The 19,923-nt window shown below is 47.9% G+C and overlaps 1 protein-coding gene across 1 annotated transcript in view; it reads right to left on the reverse strand.

Annotated features, from left to right (window-relative positions):
• The window catches only part of RNF17 (ring finger protein 17), a 2,333,865-nt gene that overhangs the window by 1,941,656 nt on the left and 372,286 nt on the right, over positions 1-19,923 (reverse strand). The window contains exon 12 of the mRNA XM_086933472.1: positions 3,422-3,487. Coding sequence (XP_086789598.1) covers positions 3,422-3,487 — 66 coding nt within the window. The remainder of the gene's footprint in view (positions 1-3,421; positions 3,488-19,923) is intronic.

Here is a 19,923-nt window from a genome sequence, read left to right on the forward strand (position 1 = left end):
TCTGAGGTCCAGAATGGGTCTTCCAGAATGGGTCTCAGAGAGCTGTCCTTCTTAGGAATGAGGCAGTACAGGGACTAAACCTCTGTGTTTTGCTAAAAGAGGGGTACCGGTTCTATTGCATGTTTTTGCAGGACAGAGATGACCTCCTGTTATAACAGTGATAAGTGTTGTAATGACATTGGGTGATGTCTGGGTGGTAAGTTTCGGGGGGTAGAAATGAGTTCTAGACAGTAACCTGTTTGAATGTTTTGTCTTACCCACCTGTCTGGGGTGATGTTGCTGCAGACAGGAAGGAACTGTCGCATTCTTCCCCGACAGGAGTGGAATGGTCCGGAGGGAAGTCATTGGGTAGGGTTGGAGGCAGATCGGGTATTGTTGGTCTTGCCTCTACCTTTGTTGTTGTTGCCTCTGTAGCCTCCTCTTTGGTAACCTTTGGTGAATGTAGAGTGGGTGGGAGTCTTGTAAGAGGTGGAATGGTTGTCAGTGGAGTAGCCTTTGGAGGTACCTTTGTAGAAAGGACGACGAAAAGAGCGTCTGGGAGCTTGCGATTGCAAGGCTCCCATAGATTTGGCTGTATCTGTGTCGTTTTTCATTTTTTCAAGTGATGAATCTACATTAGGTCCAAATAAGTGTTCCTGATCAAATGGTTGGTTTAAAATGGAAGTTTGTACTTCCGGTTTAAAACCTGAAATGCGTATCAAAGCATGTCTATGCAGAAGTACACTTGTGTTGACGGCTCTGGAGGCTGTATCTGCTGCGTCCAGAGCGCAACAAATGGAGATGTCAGTGATGATCTTTCCCTCTTGTATGAGGACATTGGCCCTGTTCTTATATTTATCTGGTAGGTGCTGCAATAGAGTCTCAAGTTCATCGTAATGTGCCCTATCGTACCTGGTTAACAAAGCTTGAGTGTTGGCGAAACGCCATATGTTAGTTGCTTGTGACACTGTTCTTTTACCAGAGACGTCTAACAGTTTGGACTCTTTATTGGGGGTGGAGCGTCTCCGGATGTATGAGAGTTGGCCCTCTTCCTAGCATTGGAAACTACTAGTGAATCTAAAGGTACTAGTCCTTTAATACAAGCTGGGTTCCCAGGGGCAGCTTTATATTTTCTCAGTCCTGGGGTTAATAACTCTTGCTCTTACAGGGTCTTTAAACATGTCAGGTGCATGCTTGATGACCCCTTTTGGCATGGGTTAAATAGAAGTGGACCTTTGTGAGGTATCAAAAGTGTCCATTAGGAGATACTCTTCCACTGGGTCTGTGTGTAAACTAACCCCATGGTATTGGGCAGCTCTGTGAAGTAGCTGATTAAAACCCGTTGTGTCCTCTGGAGGGGAAGGACTAGATGGGTAGATATCCTCCTTTGGAACATTAGGGACGTCTGGAGTGTTGTAGTTGTCCTAAGGATCAGGAGAAGAAGGTGGACTATGGTCCCCTAATGGCTCCTCATCCGCACCCTCCCCTTCATCAGAAGTGTCATCATCGTTCCCTGGAGGAGGAGATTGTGTAGGAGAATGGGGAGGTGGGGAGATAGTGGAGGAGGTGGTGGAGAAGGGACCCTGAGGTGAGATGTGGCAATGCCCCTCTTTTTAGGTGGTGGAGCCGGTGCAGGCGTATCTAATGGTTTCTTCTTCGAACTTAGGGTGAGCTGACCAATTTTAGGGTCTTTTAGAAGACTTTTTTGTCAAGGGTCTGATGTAAAAAGCTCTTCTGATGGAGGCGGATCTTTCGGCACCGACTTTTTCGGTTAAGTATACTGGTACCGACTCCGGACTGGTTTTCTTGTCTTTTGGCTTGCAACCGTGATGTTTTACAGTCTGTGGCTGTTTGTGGAACTAGTTTTCTTGGTTCAGAGGTATATTTCGGCTCCGAAGGACGTGGATCCGAACTTTTAGGGAGCAGCTTTTTGCTCGGCTCCGAGTGTTTTTTCGGAGTGGATGGGTCGGTGCTTGTAGATTTAGTTGTCAAGTGCTTGGATGTGAAGGCAGCGATCGGCACGGAGGAGGAGGGCGGCTTCTTTTTCGGTGCTGGTGACCGGGTTTCGGTACCGGCGGCAGACTCACTCGAGCCAGAGTCGCCTGAAGGCTTAATAGGCTTCTATGCCGAGCCCGGGGGTGGGGCATGGGAAGCAGTCTCTCGGTGTGCACCTGGGCCCGACGGTGTAGGTGTGACCGAAGCCTTTGTAGATGATGTGTGAAGGGAGTGAGGGTCGACGTCTTTACTTGCGACCCGCTGCGCATGAGTGATCTCTTTGACCTCGGAGTCCTCTACTTCGGAGCCGCTACCGAGAGGTTCTTGGATTCGCTCCTGTTCAGGTACATCGACACCCTCCTGGAAGATGTCGGGAATGGATGTCGACGAGCGAGCCATTTTCCCTCGAGCCCGACGATCCCGAATGGTCTTCTTGGAGCGGAAAGCGGCGCATCTGCAGTCTCCGGCCTTGTGCTCCGGTGAGAGGCAGAGGTTGCACACCTCATGCAGATCGGTGTGGGGAAACTTCGAACCACATTGAGGACACTTTTTGAATGGAGTCCTTTCCATGAGCCAGATGCCAAGGCCCAAGTAGGCCCAAGTCGACGATCGGAATCGAGGACGTCGACGTTGGAGAGATGCGAGACTACTTGGATTCGCGATCAAAATCAATACCGTAGAAATGGTGAAGGATAGCGCGGCGAAAGTAGAATCGGTAACGCGTTCGAACTGGAGCGCGGGAAACACATCCGACCCCGATGGGGGAAAAAAACAATCTGAAGATGGAGTTGATGCCCATTCGCAGTAAAGTTCAAAGGAGGAGTCACCTATCTCGTGACTTCCAAAGACTTTTCCAGGACAACAACAAAGTGCAAACATCCAGGCCCAACACCAGATTGCGATCTATGCACAGTGTGTGATCTGCAGCTCATATGCCTCGAACATCAATTTATGTAGCAGCTGCAAACGACTGATAGGAAAATAATCTAAAAGGATAGTCACAAAAGTAATCTGTCTGGTTCTCTTATTTAGCACTCTCAGCTCCTGGTAAGGGTGTTCGTAATTTCTAAACTTCAGAAGGCAAGTGCCATTTTTACATATTTCCAGCTCAAGATCTGCATTCATTAAACAGGTTAATCAGTAAAGGCACTGGTGTTGCATGAAGTTGTCACTGACAATATGCCAACATTACATGCTTCTCAGAGCCTTATAAATAGGCTATGAATTATATGGGCATTTGTAATGCTACTCTAAAACAAGAAGGATTTTCGTATGTGCATTGACTATACTGACTGTGCAAGATGGTATTGACTCTGCATGCTCAAACAGTGACAAAACTGATCACACTGGTTTGCAAGGCTGCTACCACTATTGGGGATACTGATTACTGAATTACATATGCTGTTAGTATTGGCTTCACACAAATTGATATTAAATCCAAAAGTACCTTTCCTTTTCAAATTTTCCAAAATGATTAAAGGCACTGATGATCTCTTCACTATTCATATGAATTCTGTAAAAGAAAATACAGAACATAATTTTGACAAAAGTAATAAAATGCAGGTAGCAATAGGATCCTAATGTAGAGAACAAAGAGCACTATGAAACGGCACACTGACTTTAAGCTCTACTTACAAAGAGTGTCTATATACATGCGAGGCAAAGCAACTTCTGCTGCTGCAAGGTCTTATGAATTGTTTGGATGTGAAGTATTTTAGCAGCATTAGAGTGAACCCTGCAACATACCAAAAAGCAGCATCTGGTGCATGAACTCAAAGTAGCTGACATAAGCTCAAGCAGGACTCCCACTGCTTGTGAGTTAATGGAAACCTACTTGGATAGGAACAAAACAAATCTATACAAAGCCAACAGTTCTGGCTGATGTATAGCTCAGTAACACATACAACTTATCAGCATGAGGCAACCCACACACAACATATATCCATGTCCACAAGCTGAGGCATAATAGCACAAGTTACTACTTGTGTAACAATATATCTGTAAGAGACATTAGTTAGTGTTAGATTCCTTACCTTAGAATATCCCCAGGCGTCAGACTGGATCCGGAAACTTTTGCGTAGCAGTACCCTTGCGCGTCAGTAGGCGTCGTCTGCGTCTCCGCATCCGTCGTCGGCGCCGTGATGACGTCGTTGGAGTACTTAGACGCCGCCTCCGCGTGCTGACGTCAGTTCTTAGACACAGCTTTTCCGCGCCAGAAACGCAGATCTATGCTAAAAACCAACACTGGTGCCTTGAAACTAGGGCCCTGAAAGGATGACCTTAACCCTAGATATCGGTTCGCAGAACGGGGAGGATGGGTGGGTCGGTAAGGAATCTATCACTAACTAATGTCTCTTACAGATATATCGTTACACAAGTAGTAACTTGTGCATCTGAAAGAGACACGTTAGTGATAGATGCCTTACCTTAGAATAGATGTCCCAGCAATACTAATCCCGGTGGTGGGTCTGCGAACCAATATTCACACCAGAAAGTCCTGAAGGACGGAATGGCCAAAGAAGCCATCCCTCTGGACTTGGCTGTCCAGGCAATAGTGTCTTGCAAACGTGTGCAGCGAGGCCCACGTAGCTGCCTGGCAAATGTCCTGCAAGGGCACTCCTCGGCCCAAGGCAGTTGTATTCGCTGTGGCCCGAGTGGAATGAGCCCTCAGCCCAACAGGGGGTTCCTTCTTAGCCAAGGAGTAACACGACTGAATACACAAGATGATCCACCGCGAGATGGTCCGCTTGTGCACCGCTTTCCCCTTCTTAGCGCCCACGTAACCAACAAAGAGTTGTCATCCACCCGGAACTGGCGTGTGCGATCCAGATAAAACAAGAGCGCACGTTTTGGGTCCAGACGGTGGAGCCTCTCTTCCTCTCTCGAGGGATGCAGAGGCGGAAAGAAGGTGGGCAAAGTGATGGACTGCCCGATGTGGAAGGCTGTGACTGCCTTGGGCAGAAAAGAGGGCCTTGTCCGCAACACAACCTGGTCCGGATGGACAGAAAGGAAAGGAGGTTTACAGGATAGAGCCTGGAGCTCACTCACTCTCCTGGCAGAGGTGATGGCTACCAGGAAGGCAGTCTTCAAAGTAAGAAGGCGAAGAGGACAATTGTGAAGTGGCTCAAAGGGAGCGCACATCAAAAAAGTTAGAACCAAGTTCAAGTCCCACTGAGGCATCACAAAGGGCACAGGAGGGAATGTATGCGTGATGCCTTTCAAGAATCGGTTAACAATAGGGGACTTGAATAAAGAAGGTTGATCAGGCAGCCTCAAAAAGGCTGAAAGCGCAGAAAGGTAGCCCTTGATAGTGCCCAGAGCAGAGCCCTGCTGGGCAAGAGAAAGACGAAAGAGAAGAACCTCAGAAAGATGGGCAGAGAGAGGATCCACAGCCTTTGCTGTGCACCATGCCACAAATCTGTTCCACCTGCAGGCGTATACCGACTTTGTAGAGGGACGCCTGGCTGCCAGAATGATGTTACAGACTTCAGGAGGTAAGTCAAATGGCCTCAACTTTCGCCGCTCAATCTCCAAGCATGGAGGTGGAGACTGGACAGGTTCGGGTGGAGGACCGTCCCCTGCTGCTGCGACAGAAGGTCCTCCTGAAGAGGCAGACGAACCGGGGGATCGACTGACATACTGAGTAGCTCGGGATACCAGTACCTTCATGCCCAGTCCGGAGCCACAAGGATGACTTGTGCCGGGTCGCGCCTGATCTTCTTCAGCACTCTGGGCAGAAGTGGTATAGGCGGAAAGGCGTACAATAGACCGCAACTCCACTCGCAAAGAAAAGCGTCTCCGAGAGAGGGCTGCCTTGGAAATTCCAACACGCAGAACTGATGACATTGCGCGTTCTCTTCGGTGGCGAATAGATCTAACCAAGGCTCTCCCCACTGCAGAAAGAGACCTTGCGCCACGTCCGAGTTCAGACGCCATTCGTCATCAATCATGCACCGGCAACTGAGTTCGTCCGCCCTGGCGTTCAGAGAACCTGCCAGGTGTTGAACCACCAGAGTCACGCCCTGATGTTCCAGCCATTGCCAGAGTCCACGACCCCACCCGCCCTGTTTGTTGCAGTACCACATGGCGGTGGTGTTGTCCGTGAACACCTGCACTACACTCCCTCGGACAGAGGGGAGGAATGCCTTCAGTGCTAGACGATTCGCCTGCAGCTCCAAAAGGTTGATATGGAGCTGGGACTCCGCCGGAGACCAGAGGCCTCTGATCTCCGCCTCTCCCATGTGGCCTCCCCAGCCCTGGAGGGACGCGTCCGTCACAACTACGTGCTCCGGTTGGGGAAGGGAGAGGGATCTGCCGCTGACCCAATCGCGGTTCGTGAGCCACCACTGCAGCTGTCTCGCAGTGCCCTCCGAGATGAGGACATGGTCAGACAAGTTGCCCTGATGCTGGGCCCACTGAAACTCCAGGTCCCACTGCAGAGCCCGCATCCGCCAACGGGCGTGATGCACCAGAAGGATGCAAGAAGCCATCAGCCCCAGAAGCCGCAGCGTCAACCTGACCGAGACTCGGGATAAAGGCTGAAAGATTGGAATGAGAGCCTGTATATCCCGAACCCGCAGTTCGGGTGGGTAAACCCGAAACTGCGCCGAGTCGAGAACCGCTCCGATGAAAAGGAGCTTCTTAGAGGGGCACAGGTGTGACTTCGGCACATTGATGGAGAACCCCAACTGGTGCAAGAGGTCTGCCGTCGTCTGGAGGTGGCTGACGACTGTCTGGGGCGAGCCCGCCTTCAACAACCAGTCGTCGAGGTAGGGGAAGACTGGAACCCCTAACCTGCGCAGATGAGCTGCGACCACCGCCATCACTTTCATGAACACCCGTGGGGCGCTTGTAAGGCCGAAGGGGAGCACGGTAAACTGAAAGTGCTCGAGGCCTACCGTGAACCGTAGGTAACGCCGGTGGGCCGGCAGGACGGGGATGTGGAAATAAGCGTCCTGCAAGTCCAACGCTACCATCCAGTCTCCGGGGTCCAGGACAGCTAAGACCTGAGCCAGAGTCAGCATCTTGAACTTCTCCTTCTGGAGGAAGCCGTTAACGTTCAGTAGGTCCAAGATAAGGCGTAGGCCCCCTTTGCCCTTCTTGGGGACCAGAAAGTAGTGGGAGTAGCAACCACATCCTACTTCTGGTCCAGGAACACGCTCGATGGCCCCCTTGGCCAAGAGGGCCGAAACTTCCTCATGCAGAAGACGCAAATGATCCCCCGATACGCGGTGGTGTTGCGGTGGCATGGCTTGAGGGGTCGTCTCGAAGGGGAGGGAGTAGCCCCTCCGGACGATCTGCAGCACCCACCTGTCCGAAGTGACAGTGCGCCAGTGAGAGTGGTGATGGCGAACCCTGTTCCCCACTGGCGTCACATGGGCCGAGAAGCACAGACTAGGAGGGTTTAGAGGCGGATGCTGCGGGGGAGGGTGTGGACTGGCCTCGCTGTTTTCCCCGACCGCCTCCACAGCAATTTCCTTAGCCGCCACCGCGCTGGATGTTAGTCTGCGGCGTGTGGCTGGCAGCACACGTTTGGGGGCGCCCCTTCCTTGGCCGCGAAAGGCACCCGTTTGCTGGTGCGGGCCGAGAGGCCCAAGGACTTGGCCGTAGCCCTGGAGTCCTTAAAGCGCTCAAGCGCATGGGTCTGCCTTGTCGCCAAAAAGGCGACGGCCATCAAACGGCAGGTCCATCAATGTGTTCTGGTCATCAGCCGAAAAGTTGACGGACCTCAACCAGGCGTGGCGTCTAATCGCTACAGTCGTTGCCATCGCTCTACCTAGTGAGTCGGTGGTATCCAGCCCACACCGGATAGAATATTTGGCTGCATCCCGGCCCTCCACAAGGGCTTGGCCGAGTTTGGCCCGTACCTCCAACGGACACTCTGGCAGCACTTCCAGAACCGTATCCCACAGAGAGTGGGTGTAGCGGCCCAAGAGGCAAGCTGTGTTGGAAGACCGCAGTCCCAGACTAAGGGAGGAGAAGACCTTTTTACCGTATATCTCACACCTCTTGGATTCCCTGTCCGGCGGAGCCGACGTGAATGCGGTCTGTGAAGTGGACGCCTGGATGACCAGGCTCTCGGGGGTGGGGTGGGTGGACAGGAAAACTGGGTCGCCCGGGGCCGGGTGGTGGCGTCTGGCCACGTTCCTATCTACGGACGAACCCGTAGTGGGCCTGGACCAAGTGCCCAAAAGAACGTCGGTAAAGAACTCATTAAACGGTAGCAGAGGCTCCGAAGGGCATGACTGCGGTTTAAGGACCTCAGTGAGGAGGTTAGTCCTCACGGCCGCGACGGGGAGCTCAAGGCTCAAGGCCTTGGCAGCCCTCATCAACACCACACTGTATGTTGCCCCCTCCTCCGAAGCCACAGTAGGAGGCTAGACAAAACCAGTGTCTGGAGAGGTGTCCAGACCACTGGCATCCCCAAAGTCACCTGTCCAGTCCTCTAGAGGCTGACACTCTCGGGTCAGAGGGTCCTCAGACCCTCCCAATACTCCTCATCACCCATCTCCTAAAATCCAGGGTTGTCAACCAATGGGGCCGGTTCATTGAAGTAAAAGTCCCCAAGCGCCGTCGGGTACGGCGCCGGAGGTGACACATGACGGACCGACGCCGGGGGGTTCGTAAGGTCCACCGGCGATGACCCAGATCCCGGCGCCGGGCCCGCTGGGCCCGAAGGCGCCGGCGGCGTCGGGGCCGAAGCCCCCGACCCGCTAGGGGCCCCAGACGGACCCCTCGGAGGAGAGAGGGAACTCATGGCCATGAGGAAGCGCTCGATCTCCTCCGGCGTCGTGTCTCGGCCAGGGACCGGAGGGTGTGGGGCTGGACGCGACGCCCGCGACTCCGACAGAGCCGCGTGGGTGGTGTCACCCGAACCCCCGGCCGCGTCGGGGGGAGTCAGAAGAGCGATGACGCCTCTTCGACTTCTTGTGTTTCTTACCTAACGACGACTTCGACCCGGAGGAGTGGTGCCGACTCTCGGAGCTGTAGTGGCTCCGACCCCACAACATGTCCCTCGACCTCCCATGGGACCGGGACCGGGACCTCTCGCAGCGCGGGCCCGACTGCCAGAGTTCGAGTCGCCTGCGGGACCACTCCCACCTGTCTTTCGATGAGAGGGCCCAGCAGTCGGAGCATGCATTGTCGCAGTGGTCGACGCCTAGACAAGTTAGGCACAGGTGGTGAGGATCCGTGACCGACATCGTGCGGTCGCAATCCTCGCAGTGCTTGAATCCAGGCATCCCTATCGGAGTCGTAAGACTTCAAGAAATGATCAAAAATTATCCAAAAAGTTAGCCAAAAATTGACTAAGGGTTACTGCTTTTTCCAGATCTGCGCTTGCTGGCGCGGAAAAAAGATGAACTGACGTCAGCACGCGGAGGCGCCGTCTAAGTACTCCGACGACGTCATCACGGCGCCCACGACGCCGACGACGGACGCGGAGCCGCAGACGACACCTACCGACGCGCAAGGGTACTGCTACGCAAAAGTTTCCGGATCCAGTCTGACGCCTGGGGATATTCTAAGGTAAGGAATCTATCACTAACGTGTCTCTTTCAGATACATATCTACATGAAACTATAAATGCACATAAATCAATAGCCACGCAGACACAAATGCACACTGAACAAAAATACAAGCACTGAGGCACAAATAAAAATATACACAATTCCCTGCAAATCCAGAGATACCCATGCACACCAATCTTTTATCCTAGTTCACATGCATAAGCTACACCTACCATACACCAAAACAGTGTAGCATACATAAAGATAACAATGTTCCCAGGACTACATACGCACGCAGGCACCCTTTGACACAAACACCTAGAAACAATCAGTTGCACACAACAGGAATCCTTTTTCATAAAATCAAAACAGGGGATGAATGCAAGCTGAGAACAAATGCACATGCAAATACAATCAATCACACTATGTGAGTACACAAGCATGTATACACAACAATAATGGGTAATGTATGGCTGCGCTTTGCGATGGAACGATCAATGGTTATGAGAGTTGATACATCAATAACTAGATATATGCATACGTGTTGATGAAAAGAACTGATGCTTAGATGAATGATGCGGATATATGCATAAATGAGTGTGTTGGTTGAGGAAGGATTATATAAATTGCTGGGTGAATCCATGATATTGGGAGATAAACATATGTAGGTAAATATTGCCCAGTTGTCCACCAACTAACTCAAATTACACCCATTCATTGATACATGCACTTTCATTTCATTCAACCATGTAAGAACTTGCGTATGCATCCATCCTCTTAAACATTCATTAGGTCATGAATTCACTTGCCTACATTCATAAATCCACTCATTCACGCATGCATGGTCACTAATTCATTTGTCTGGACACTTGCTCATCCATTCATTCATCCAACCATTGCCTTATAATATTCATGCGTTCACAAACTCACAAGCAATCCAATCAACAAATAAGTAATTCTATTTATAGATTCCAGTAAAAGCTCTTGATTCAGGTCACTGTAAGTGTAAAGTTTTTTAACAATACCTTGATGTTGCATCTATTTAAATAGCTGTGAGCCACAGCCAGCAATGCAACTTGATTAGGAGGATCACAGTTCTTGGTATTATAAGCATCCATACAGAAAATCTCCAAATCACTGATAATTAAACTGTGGCAGGAGATTTCAATAACTATTAACACAAAATCTTTTAAGCAACCTCACGGATGATATACAGCAGGGCGAGAACTGGGTACTAGGCAGTAGTGGTAACCCTTCATGGATGAGGCATGGCAGTGTACCCTACATAGTCACTCATCCTAATCCCATAAATTTAGACCACACTTATTTGCATTGAACAGCAAAGGCTGCAGCCTGTTGGCTGCTTGCATTTACCAGTGATCCATCATGGGTTCACTTTATGTGCTATATTCAAACTGGTAACTTTATCTTTCCTCCGTGAACATTCATTGCCAGATACTTTTACAAGGTGACTATTCACTACTAGTATCATGCATCAATAACAAATGTATTACTTACCCTGAAAGCATCTATTCATAGTGTGTAGTCCTGTCATGTATACCCCATTTGAAATACATTGTCCCATCCACACGACAATAACTATTCTAAACAAGTAACCTTTTACCTAGTATCTTACCCCTATCTCTTCCACACCAGGCTCTCTGTATTGTATCATAATCTCTATACCTGACGTACATAAACAAGTCTCCAGGCACGGTATAATTATTCTGTAAAAGGCTTACCACTTTTTTACCGAAAAAACAAGTGTGTGGAGGGTCTAGGGGAATATTTACCGACCTGTCTCCTCGCTCCCCTACTGTCACAATGCAAAACACATAACAGAGGAGATCACCAGCACGTTAAGGTTGGTAACGGCGATTGGAGTGATGATTATTTCCCACATGATGAAACTCCACCACAAGGGTGGTCGGATGGGGATCTGTCCCAGCCATATGTGACTCAGTAGCACTTATCCACACGTGCACCCCCTTGGTTCTCGGTCACTAGCATGGGTAAAACACTTACCACTTTTTTATCCTTGGCCAACAGCCAGCTGTGAATGATCGCAATTGTTTGGAAAAACATTCATGATTGTTCTCAAAACATTTATGGTTGTTTTTAAAACATATCGGTTCTAGAAGAAACCCTGGAGTTACCACTAGTATAAAAGACCCAAGGGGTTTCTTGGCTACATACATACTCGCAAATACAATCTACATGCACAGATCCAGGCTAGGTACATTTAGGCAAACTACATAGGGGGCGCATTTTAGGAATATGCAAGTGCTACTGTTTTTATCTGAACTGCTTATGTTAATCTTATTAGCACTATGTAGGAGGGTGGATATCTGACTATGGTTACCCCCAACTTTTTTTGCCTGGTGTTTCACTGGTTTACGACTTTCCCGGGCTGTGGGCCTGCTAATCAGACCCACAGCCTAGCTGTTCTCTCTCTAAATTGACACACATGTACCTTAGGTGCATTTACCAATTGGTACTGGGCCACCTTATCAGTCCCTGTACAGTATACCTTAGGTATCCAGGGCATAGGTGTACCCAGGGCCTACCAGGGGCTGCAGCATGTATTATGCCACCCCTGGCTGGCCATCCAAATCTGACACAACTGGCTGCACGACAGCTGGGGCAAGGTGGTGTAATCACCCTTTGCTTTAGATATAGTATTCCTATATCTAACCCTAAAATGGACACCTGTATTCCTATCAGTCACTCCTATGGCAGGCCTTAACAATCCTGAAGGCAAAGTGCTTGGAATTATGTGAGATGGTGCTCTGGCATGAGCTGAGCCCGTCTGCAGCTTGCGGAACCAAGTCCTAATAGCTGTTCCATGATAACGCGTACCATATACTCTTAAGTGCATTATAATCCTCACGGTTATTTGCTATCTTTGGTATCGCTTTATCAAAACATGTCGAGTAAGGTGTCATACGAATTGGAATACTAACCCCTCGCCAATTCTGGCGACGGGGTTAGCATTCCACCCTTCTAGAGGGACACGACATGTATGTAACTGTGAACCCCGGTTAAAGCTAACTCGAGCCTCGGCATCACAAAATGGATGCTGCCACCACAGACACAAGTCTGACCCACTGCTGCTGGGAGTCCTTCCAGCGAGGAGAGCTTGGACAAAGGGTTTCCTGTAAGGGGCGGTGCTAGCACCATCCCAGACAGGTTTTTGTGTATCCCAGGTAGGCAGGGCTGAGAGGAAGGTGACTGCAAGTGGCACCCCGGTGCTCACTATGCATGTGCCGGCTCAAACAGTTCCAGGGGCACCCCAGCCCCTGAGCTGGGAAGAGACCCGACAAAGGAGAGGGGTGTAACCACCCCCCTCCTGGTCCCACCCATGGGCAGGACTTAGTCTACTTTCCACGAAAGAACTCTTGAACATTTCTGAAGACTCTCCCTTGTGGCTAATGAGTAGCCACCCTGCGCCAGCGGGCACCATCTAAGCGCATGCGGTTTGCTGTAAGTCCATCCTCCGGATCAAGACTGCCCAGCTCGACAAGACCCGGATTCCCTGGCATCTCTGACCTCTACCTGCATCATCAGCCCAGCTGAGATTCGTGGGTGTGACGAGACCTGAAGGGACCGGCCATCTTCAAAACTGCACGACGCTTATCCAGCACGACCGCCGAGGGATCCTCGAGTGAGTGTTTTGGGGTTTGAGAAGCCCTAACCCTGAGCAGCTCCAGCACCAAAGTCCAGCCCCCCAGCATCCATGAGATCTGCGTGGGGCCCTTCTGCTCTTTGCTGCTCACCGCGTTGTCCGGCTACTTGCCTGCTGGCTTGTGGCCCTCCTGACGACGAACCACAACAATTACATCGCTGGTCTGGTTGCTCCAGACTGGCCCTTGCTCCCTTCCAAGAGAGGAGCCTCCTGGTCCACTCCAGACGCCATCTTGAGTCCACCGCGTGGGCTTGACTTTGCCAAGGTTTGTTGCTCCAATCCTGGGTCCAGCATTGCCGACAGCCGACACCTTCGTGCGACAGCTCGCACCTCCATCCTGGTCGACGACAACGCCTCCTGGTCCGAGAGACTGCAGAGCCCAGCGTCGCCCACTCACCTGGTCGAGGTGACTTCATCCGGTGCCATCCTGGTGCCCACCTAATCACTGGCTAGTGGTTAAGAACTGAGTCCCCTCTGCTTTCAGGTCGTCTCCATCTTCGATCCAGGCTTGGATCACATCGAACATCATCACTGGTCGCCTGCCAGCAACTTCTTCTTTCAGGCTCCATAGACTGTAACGAGGATTCCCGACGTCTTTTGAACCCTATGTAGCCGCAGCCCCTGGGCTAGGTAACTCGAGCTTTCGGTGCTCCAACGTAGGTTCACTATCTAAGTGTCCAGATCCTTTTTCGTTTTCAGCCTATATAGTCGGATTCGTCCGATAACACTAACTTTACGATTACTAGCATCCATAGACTTTGTCCCGCATCCCGCGTGAGAGTGCACACTCTGCACCCGATCCCCCTAGGCCTCCTGCTCCTAACCTGAAGGTTCAGTAGTGTAGTCCTAGCGATCCTAAAGCCTCTGGATATTGTTACTTACCTGCTAGTATTTCGCATTCCACTTTTGTAGTATATGGTTTTTCGTGCCCCTCTGGCATTTGCGTAAATTGTGCAACTTAAAGTATTTTCTTAAGAGTTTTGTTGTGTGCTTAGCTCCCTGACTCAAAGAGATCAGGGTAGACTTGTTATAAATAAATATCCTTTTATTTTCATAACAACTTATGTGGTGTCCTTTCACTTGGTGTTCAAGGGGTATATGTGATGGTATAACAGCTGGCTTAACACGCCCTCTAGAGTTTAGCCTAAAGACTGCTCTTGTTCATGCTACTAGGATAGCTGGTCTATAAGGTTGACTTACAACCAATCATCAATAAGGGTCGTTTGGTATGATACAAAGTGATCACTAGAATAGTGAGCACTATATATCAGGCCAACTTCTCACACACTATGGTAGAAATGTATCTACTATTTACTATATTAGTACCAGCAATCTTTTTCGTATGATTCGTTATCCTGATAATCTCAGCACATATGTTTTACACAAGGCTGTCGCTGGACCAATAAATGCTTATTGAAACAGTCTAATATCCATCCTGTGTATTTTCTGAGAGAAAGCAAGCACAAGTGTCCGAGCTAAACATTCTGTACTGTTTTCCACAGTCCCTGAGAAATCAGAGTTGTCCTGTTCAGTGGTTTCCAGAGACTACCTACACCAGGGGGTGGTAGTGGTACTTTAGAACTAGCTGGTCTAACAGCTGATATATCCTGTGGGGGGAATCTGCAAGTGGTTGGGAAAACAAGCCCTCAGTTTAGGTTATCCAAAATGTGCAGATCCTGGGGATTTCTAGGAACTACACAACATGGTGCCCAACGTGGGTTAGGTTCGTATATTAACAGTTAAAATCTGAGTAGTTCAGTCGTGCTTTCTCAGAAAGCCCTACTCACACTTTTCAGAGATGTCTGAAGTGGGAAGGGAAACCTGCCTCAGCTGAGCAGACATACTCTGTGTATTGGATTAAGGTTTAGCAAGCTTGTGAGGGAAAAAGTTCCAACATTGTGCAAAACCCTTAGTCCCATAAATCTTTTTTCTCTTCTCCTGAAAATGACTGAGTCATTGAGTGGTGGTTCGTGCTCTGGGGAAGAATTTGCAAATGTTCTTAACATCACAGGGAATTGCAGACATGTAGTAACTATCAAGCTGTTGGAACACTGCGTACCTGCAACAGTTGGCTGGGTTACCTTCGTGATTGAGGCACACAAGGTGTTCGGATCAGAAGTATTCTATTCTTGGGTTCAGTTCTTGCCTGCATATCCGCATACTACATTGTTCCACACATACATTGAAGTTCAACCAACAGATGAATAAATTCCATACGAATATATTGAAGTCCCATTAACTCACCAGCAAAACAGAAACTGGTTTAAAGGCACACTCCCACACACATCTGCAGTGAGATCCGGTCGAATCAGTATAGAAAGAACGACCTGGCTGGTCTTAGCGACATACATTTAACATCCCGAAATAGATACACTACCAGTGGATGAACTCCGTGCAATATACAAAGACATAGTCAGGCTACACAGACACATTGTCCAGTTCGTCATGCGAACATTAACAGGCCAACCTGCTAGAAATGCTCTAGCTGGTCCACATCAGACCACACCTACAATAAACCCACAGACACTAAAATCAGTAATAGGGACAATTTTTTCCTAACTGGAGCAAATTACGTTCTGGATTGCACAAAAAATTCCACAGCTGGAAGCAATATTTCAACATATGGGTCCACAGGAAAAACAAAGAATGCTAACCATTTGCTTGCCAATGGAGATGGTTCCCTCGATTGAGGATTGTACCACTTGGGGAACAATCTTAGCTGCCATATACATCAGAATACACAGTACCCCTTCCATAGCAGTCATTCCAGAGGTATTGAAACAGATACAGAATGAGTAAGGGGCAGGTCCTGCCCTGGACTTGGGAATGAAACTGATGGGTAACTTTGCCCAAGTCTCTGCTATCATGCTGAGCAACATAAAGGAGGAAGTAGCAGCAGTGGCCATACACAGCTGCCATGGGGAAATGGCTTCTTTATATAAGAAGCGAAAATTACCAAAAAATATTGAAGAAACCTATTCAGCATTAGGTAGAGATAATTTTGAAATCCAAGCAGAAAAGCCACAAATGGCGGGTAGTCCCGACAAGGATGACACGAAGAGAGGACCCACTTCTTCTAAAAAGAATTGGGAAAATTAAAATTCTAAAAATAACACAATCAAGGGGTGGGTCTCCCCAACGAGAGTCCTCTGACAAGAGGTATAACCTTAGAAATAGTGATAACATAAGGAAACCTGATAGTATCAGGACACTGATACACATTCCTATTGTTCTTTTCAGGGTTCATCAAATTCATCAAAACACTCAGAGGGATGGGCAATCAGTACAAAGGTGGGTAGATCTACCAAAGACAAAAAGGGAAACACATTGCAATTCAGATTAGATTATCAAACATGAAGAGCAACCTAAAGCAAAGCCTTAATTCAGAAAGAAGAAAGTAGCTGGCTCAAAAATGAGAAATGCCCATGTCCTGAGGACTCCGCTTATGAACGGGGAATGGGCTCTGACGATCCTAGACAGCACAGCAGAAGTTACAATAGCTCGCCAGAACCTGAAGGCTTTTCTGGTGCCAGCAGTATTGAATGAACACATCACTGTCGAAACACCTGATACGAGAGTTAATGTTTTCCTCATTGATTACACACATTTACACTCCAGATAGAGGGGGACATCTCCAGAAAGGTTAAAGGTCTTTTTGGGAGAACATAACATACGTTCATGACATACTGCTAGCAGAAAAAGATTGGCCGCCTGAGTTTGTGATGAATTGCCCAAAAGGGGAAAGCTTAATTTTGCCTGCTTTCTCAGACTTTGCAGGAGTGGGCGCTAGCTCCAGTATTATACTGCAACCATGTAGGGTGGGTAGTGGAGTCTACTCACCATGAAATCCCATTAAAATCTACTGCAAATCCACAGAGACAGTACCATATCAAAACAATAAAAAAAACAGGTCAAAGAAATTCTAGACCATCTTGAATACCCAAGTGTAATCGAGACTTGCACCTCCCCGATGAACAATCCTTTGTTTCCAGTAATGAAACCGGACAACACATTGTCCAGTTTTAGATTACCAACATTTGAACACATGCACACGAACATTTGCAGTTCAAAACACACCGCATTGAGGAATAACATTGTGCAAAAGAAATAAAAAACTACATTAGATCTCTCAAATGGATTCTTCTGCCAAAATATAGCTACAGACAGCAGATATTTTACAGCATTTTCTGCCCTCGGCACTCTGCATCACTTCCTTCGTTTGCCTTAAGGGTACAAGAAGAACCCAGGGCTATTCTCTGCAAGAGTGTCAGAAATATTGCAAAAAAGCAATGGAGGCAGTGTCCTGTGTAGGAGGCGTCTATCTGACGGACGATGGATTACTTGAACACTTGTGCAAGTTTAACAACATAATTGTGCGATTTTAAATTTGGGCTACAAAATTAATTTCAAGAAATCTAAAAATGCCCATCCCAGTGTCCTATTTTTGGGATGTAAACTGTCAAGTAAAGTCAAGAGCCTGGCAGCCAACTTTTTAGAAAAGTGAGCCCTGCTGCAACCTACAAAGACTCAAAGGTTTGCAATCCATATTAGGATTTCTAAATTTTGGCAGAACATACAGTCTAGATAATGCAGAAAGAGTAAAACCTTTTGATGATTTAATCAGACCTGCTTTCACAGCACATCAGTGAACAGAGCCACACACAAACACTCTCCGTTCAGTTCAGGCTGACATGACAGCATCCAAATATGTGCACATATTTGAATTCTACAAACTTGGTGATCGGGTGGTCCCGGGTTTATCAGGATAGAAGTACATCACTTTCAATGAAGGTGAGACAATCACGTTGGCATACAACTCACATTTATACACAAATGCTGAAATGTGATATGCAGTAACTGAAAAAATATTGATCGCAGTACAGACTGGGGAACCCACCCTGCTTTCACAACAAAGTGAATAGAGTTGGCCTTTCATGAACTTTCATAAAGTCCGCGCTTACAAGCAAGGACTACAACTCCCACAACTCTGAGAGCAGGCCTTGTCAGGTGATTAATTAAGGCTGCTTCCGGATGAAGCCAGCAGAGCAATGCGGCGGAACGAATGCTGAGATTAGATCGCAAAACAAGATGAGCCCCTTCCGTGCCCCTTCCCTAGTTCGAATTGACGAGCCATGTAAAACGTTAAACTAACTCAAGCTTTGATTCTGCAGTGAAATATCCAACGCGGACGCAACCTCATTAAGGGAGACGCACCCATCTGTTTAACGTAGAGGAAAATCCATCCCTGCCAGTGCCGGCTTCACGAAGAAAACGAGATTGATTTCAGGATAACGCTTCGTGCATGTGCACTTTTACACGAAGTAAGTGTTACTTAAAACGGTATCCCCATGTGTTCTTAACTTATAGAGACAAGGTGACAACTGACGGTCTCCTTTCTCTTGATACAGTTCAAGGCTAGGAAATTAACCACATAGACGACATCGCGTCTTTGAAACAATCAGGTACTTTATGCCCCACTATAAGTTAAATACGTACACAATAAGAGAAAGAGCAGAGGCTAAAATTTGATTTTTAATCCATTAGGTACCCAGGTTTGCCCTGAGGAAAAACCCGACTAATTACATCGGGTTTGGAAACGCGTCGGCATTTCCAAACGAGATCTACCTCTCGAATCCACTACAAGGCACTAAATACAAAGGATGTCCCGCAGTGCAGGACTTTTGTGAACTTTTACATACAATATGCCTATAGTGTGTCTCAGTCCTAAAATTTACAAAAGGAATTAAGGGAAAGGACTGAATTCCAAAAAGTTTCTGGTGTACCTTTATACGAAGTTGATTTATGCTATGTGTGTAATGTTTATGCAACTATTCATGTCATGATTTCTTCATGTGTAATTGATTCACGAATTATGATTTATGTTAGAAATTGATTTAAGGATGTGTTACAACCTCTTACTGAATTGTAAAAGTAAGAAAAATATTTGAAATAAGTGAAGTAAAAAAGAGTCTCCCAATTCAATAAAGAGCTCATACTTGCTGATAATTAAAAAACAGCATTGAACCCGAGACCAGGCATCTGTGGTTTACTAGTAGTGAGAGAAAGAGCACTACCACCGGGGCAATGCATAATTGACGTAACCCCGGTACCAACTTTAGAGGCTGTTACCAAAGTGAGCATTCCAAATGCAAAAGCACTGCATCCGCGATGGATAAGAGGGGCTAATTCTCCCACTGCAACAGATGTAGATTACAAATTTGATTCTACATTTAAAACACAAGCGTTCCTGCAGTGCAAACAGAAATATCCTCTCCTGAATGAAATCTTGCCTCTAGAAAAATATGAATACGTCATGAATACTGATGGTTCTGCACAGCCTGCCATAGGAAGGAAACAGCAGTGTAGCGAAGCATGTGCTATAGTGAAGGGACATATGTGGGATGGTAAATTTCATCCCAGCAATAAGACTACACAATCTCTGGGAGATTGTACAGCGCAGTTGGCAGAGCTGAAAGCCCTATTAGCCATACAGTATACAGATCGGCAATTCCCCACACTGATAGTGTGCAATTAATTTTATTGTGTGCAGACCCATAATGAGTATCTTCATTACTGGGGCCAAAAAGAATTTAGAGATTCCAAGGGTTGTACAATTAAACATAAATTGTATGGGAACAAGTGGCAAAGCGGAAAGAATGCCTGCCACAGGTTCAAGTTATTCACACCTTGAGTCATCAGCGTGTTGGCGTACACGTTGCAGGGAATCCACTGGCTGATGAAGCTGCCACGGCCATT

The sequence above is a fragment of the Lissotriton vulgaris genome, chromosome 8 (genome assembly GCF_964263255.1).
Source record: "Lissotriton vulgaris chromosome 8, aLisVul1.2, whole genome shotgun sequence".
Lineage (NCBI taxonomy): Eukaryota > Metazoa > Chordata > Amphibia > Caudata > Salamandridae > Lissotriton > Lissotriton vulgaris.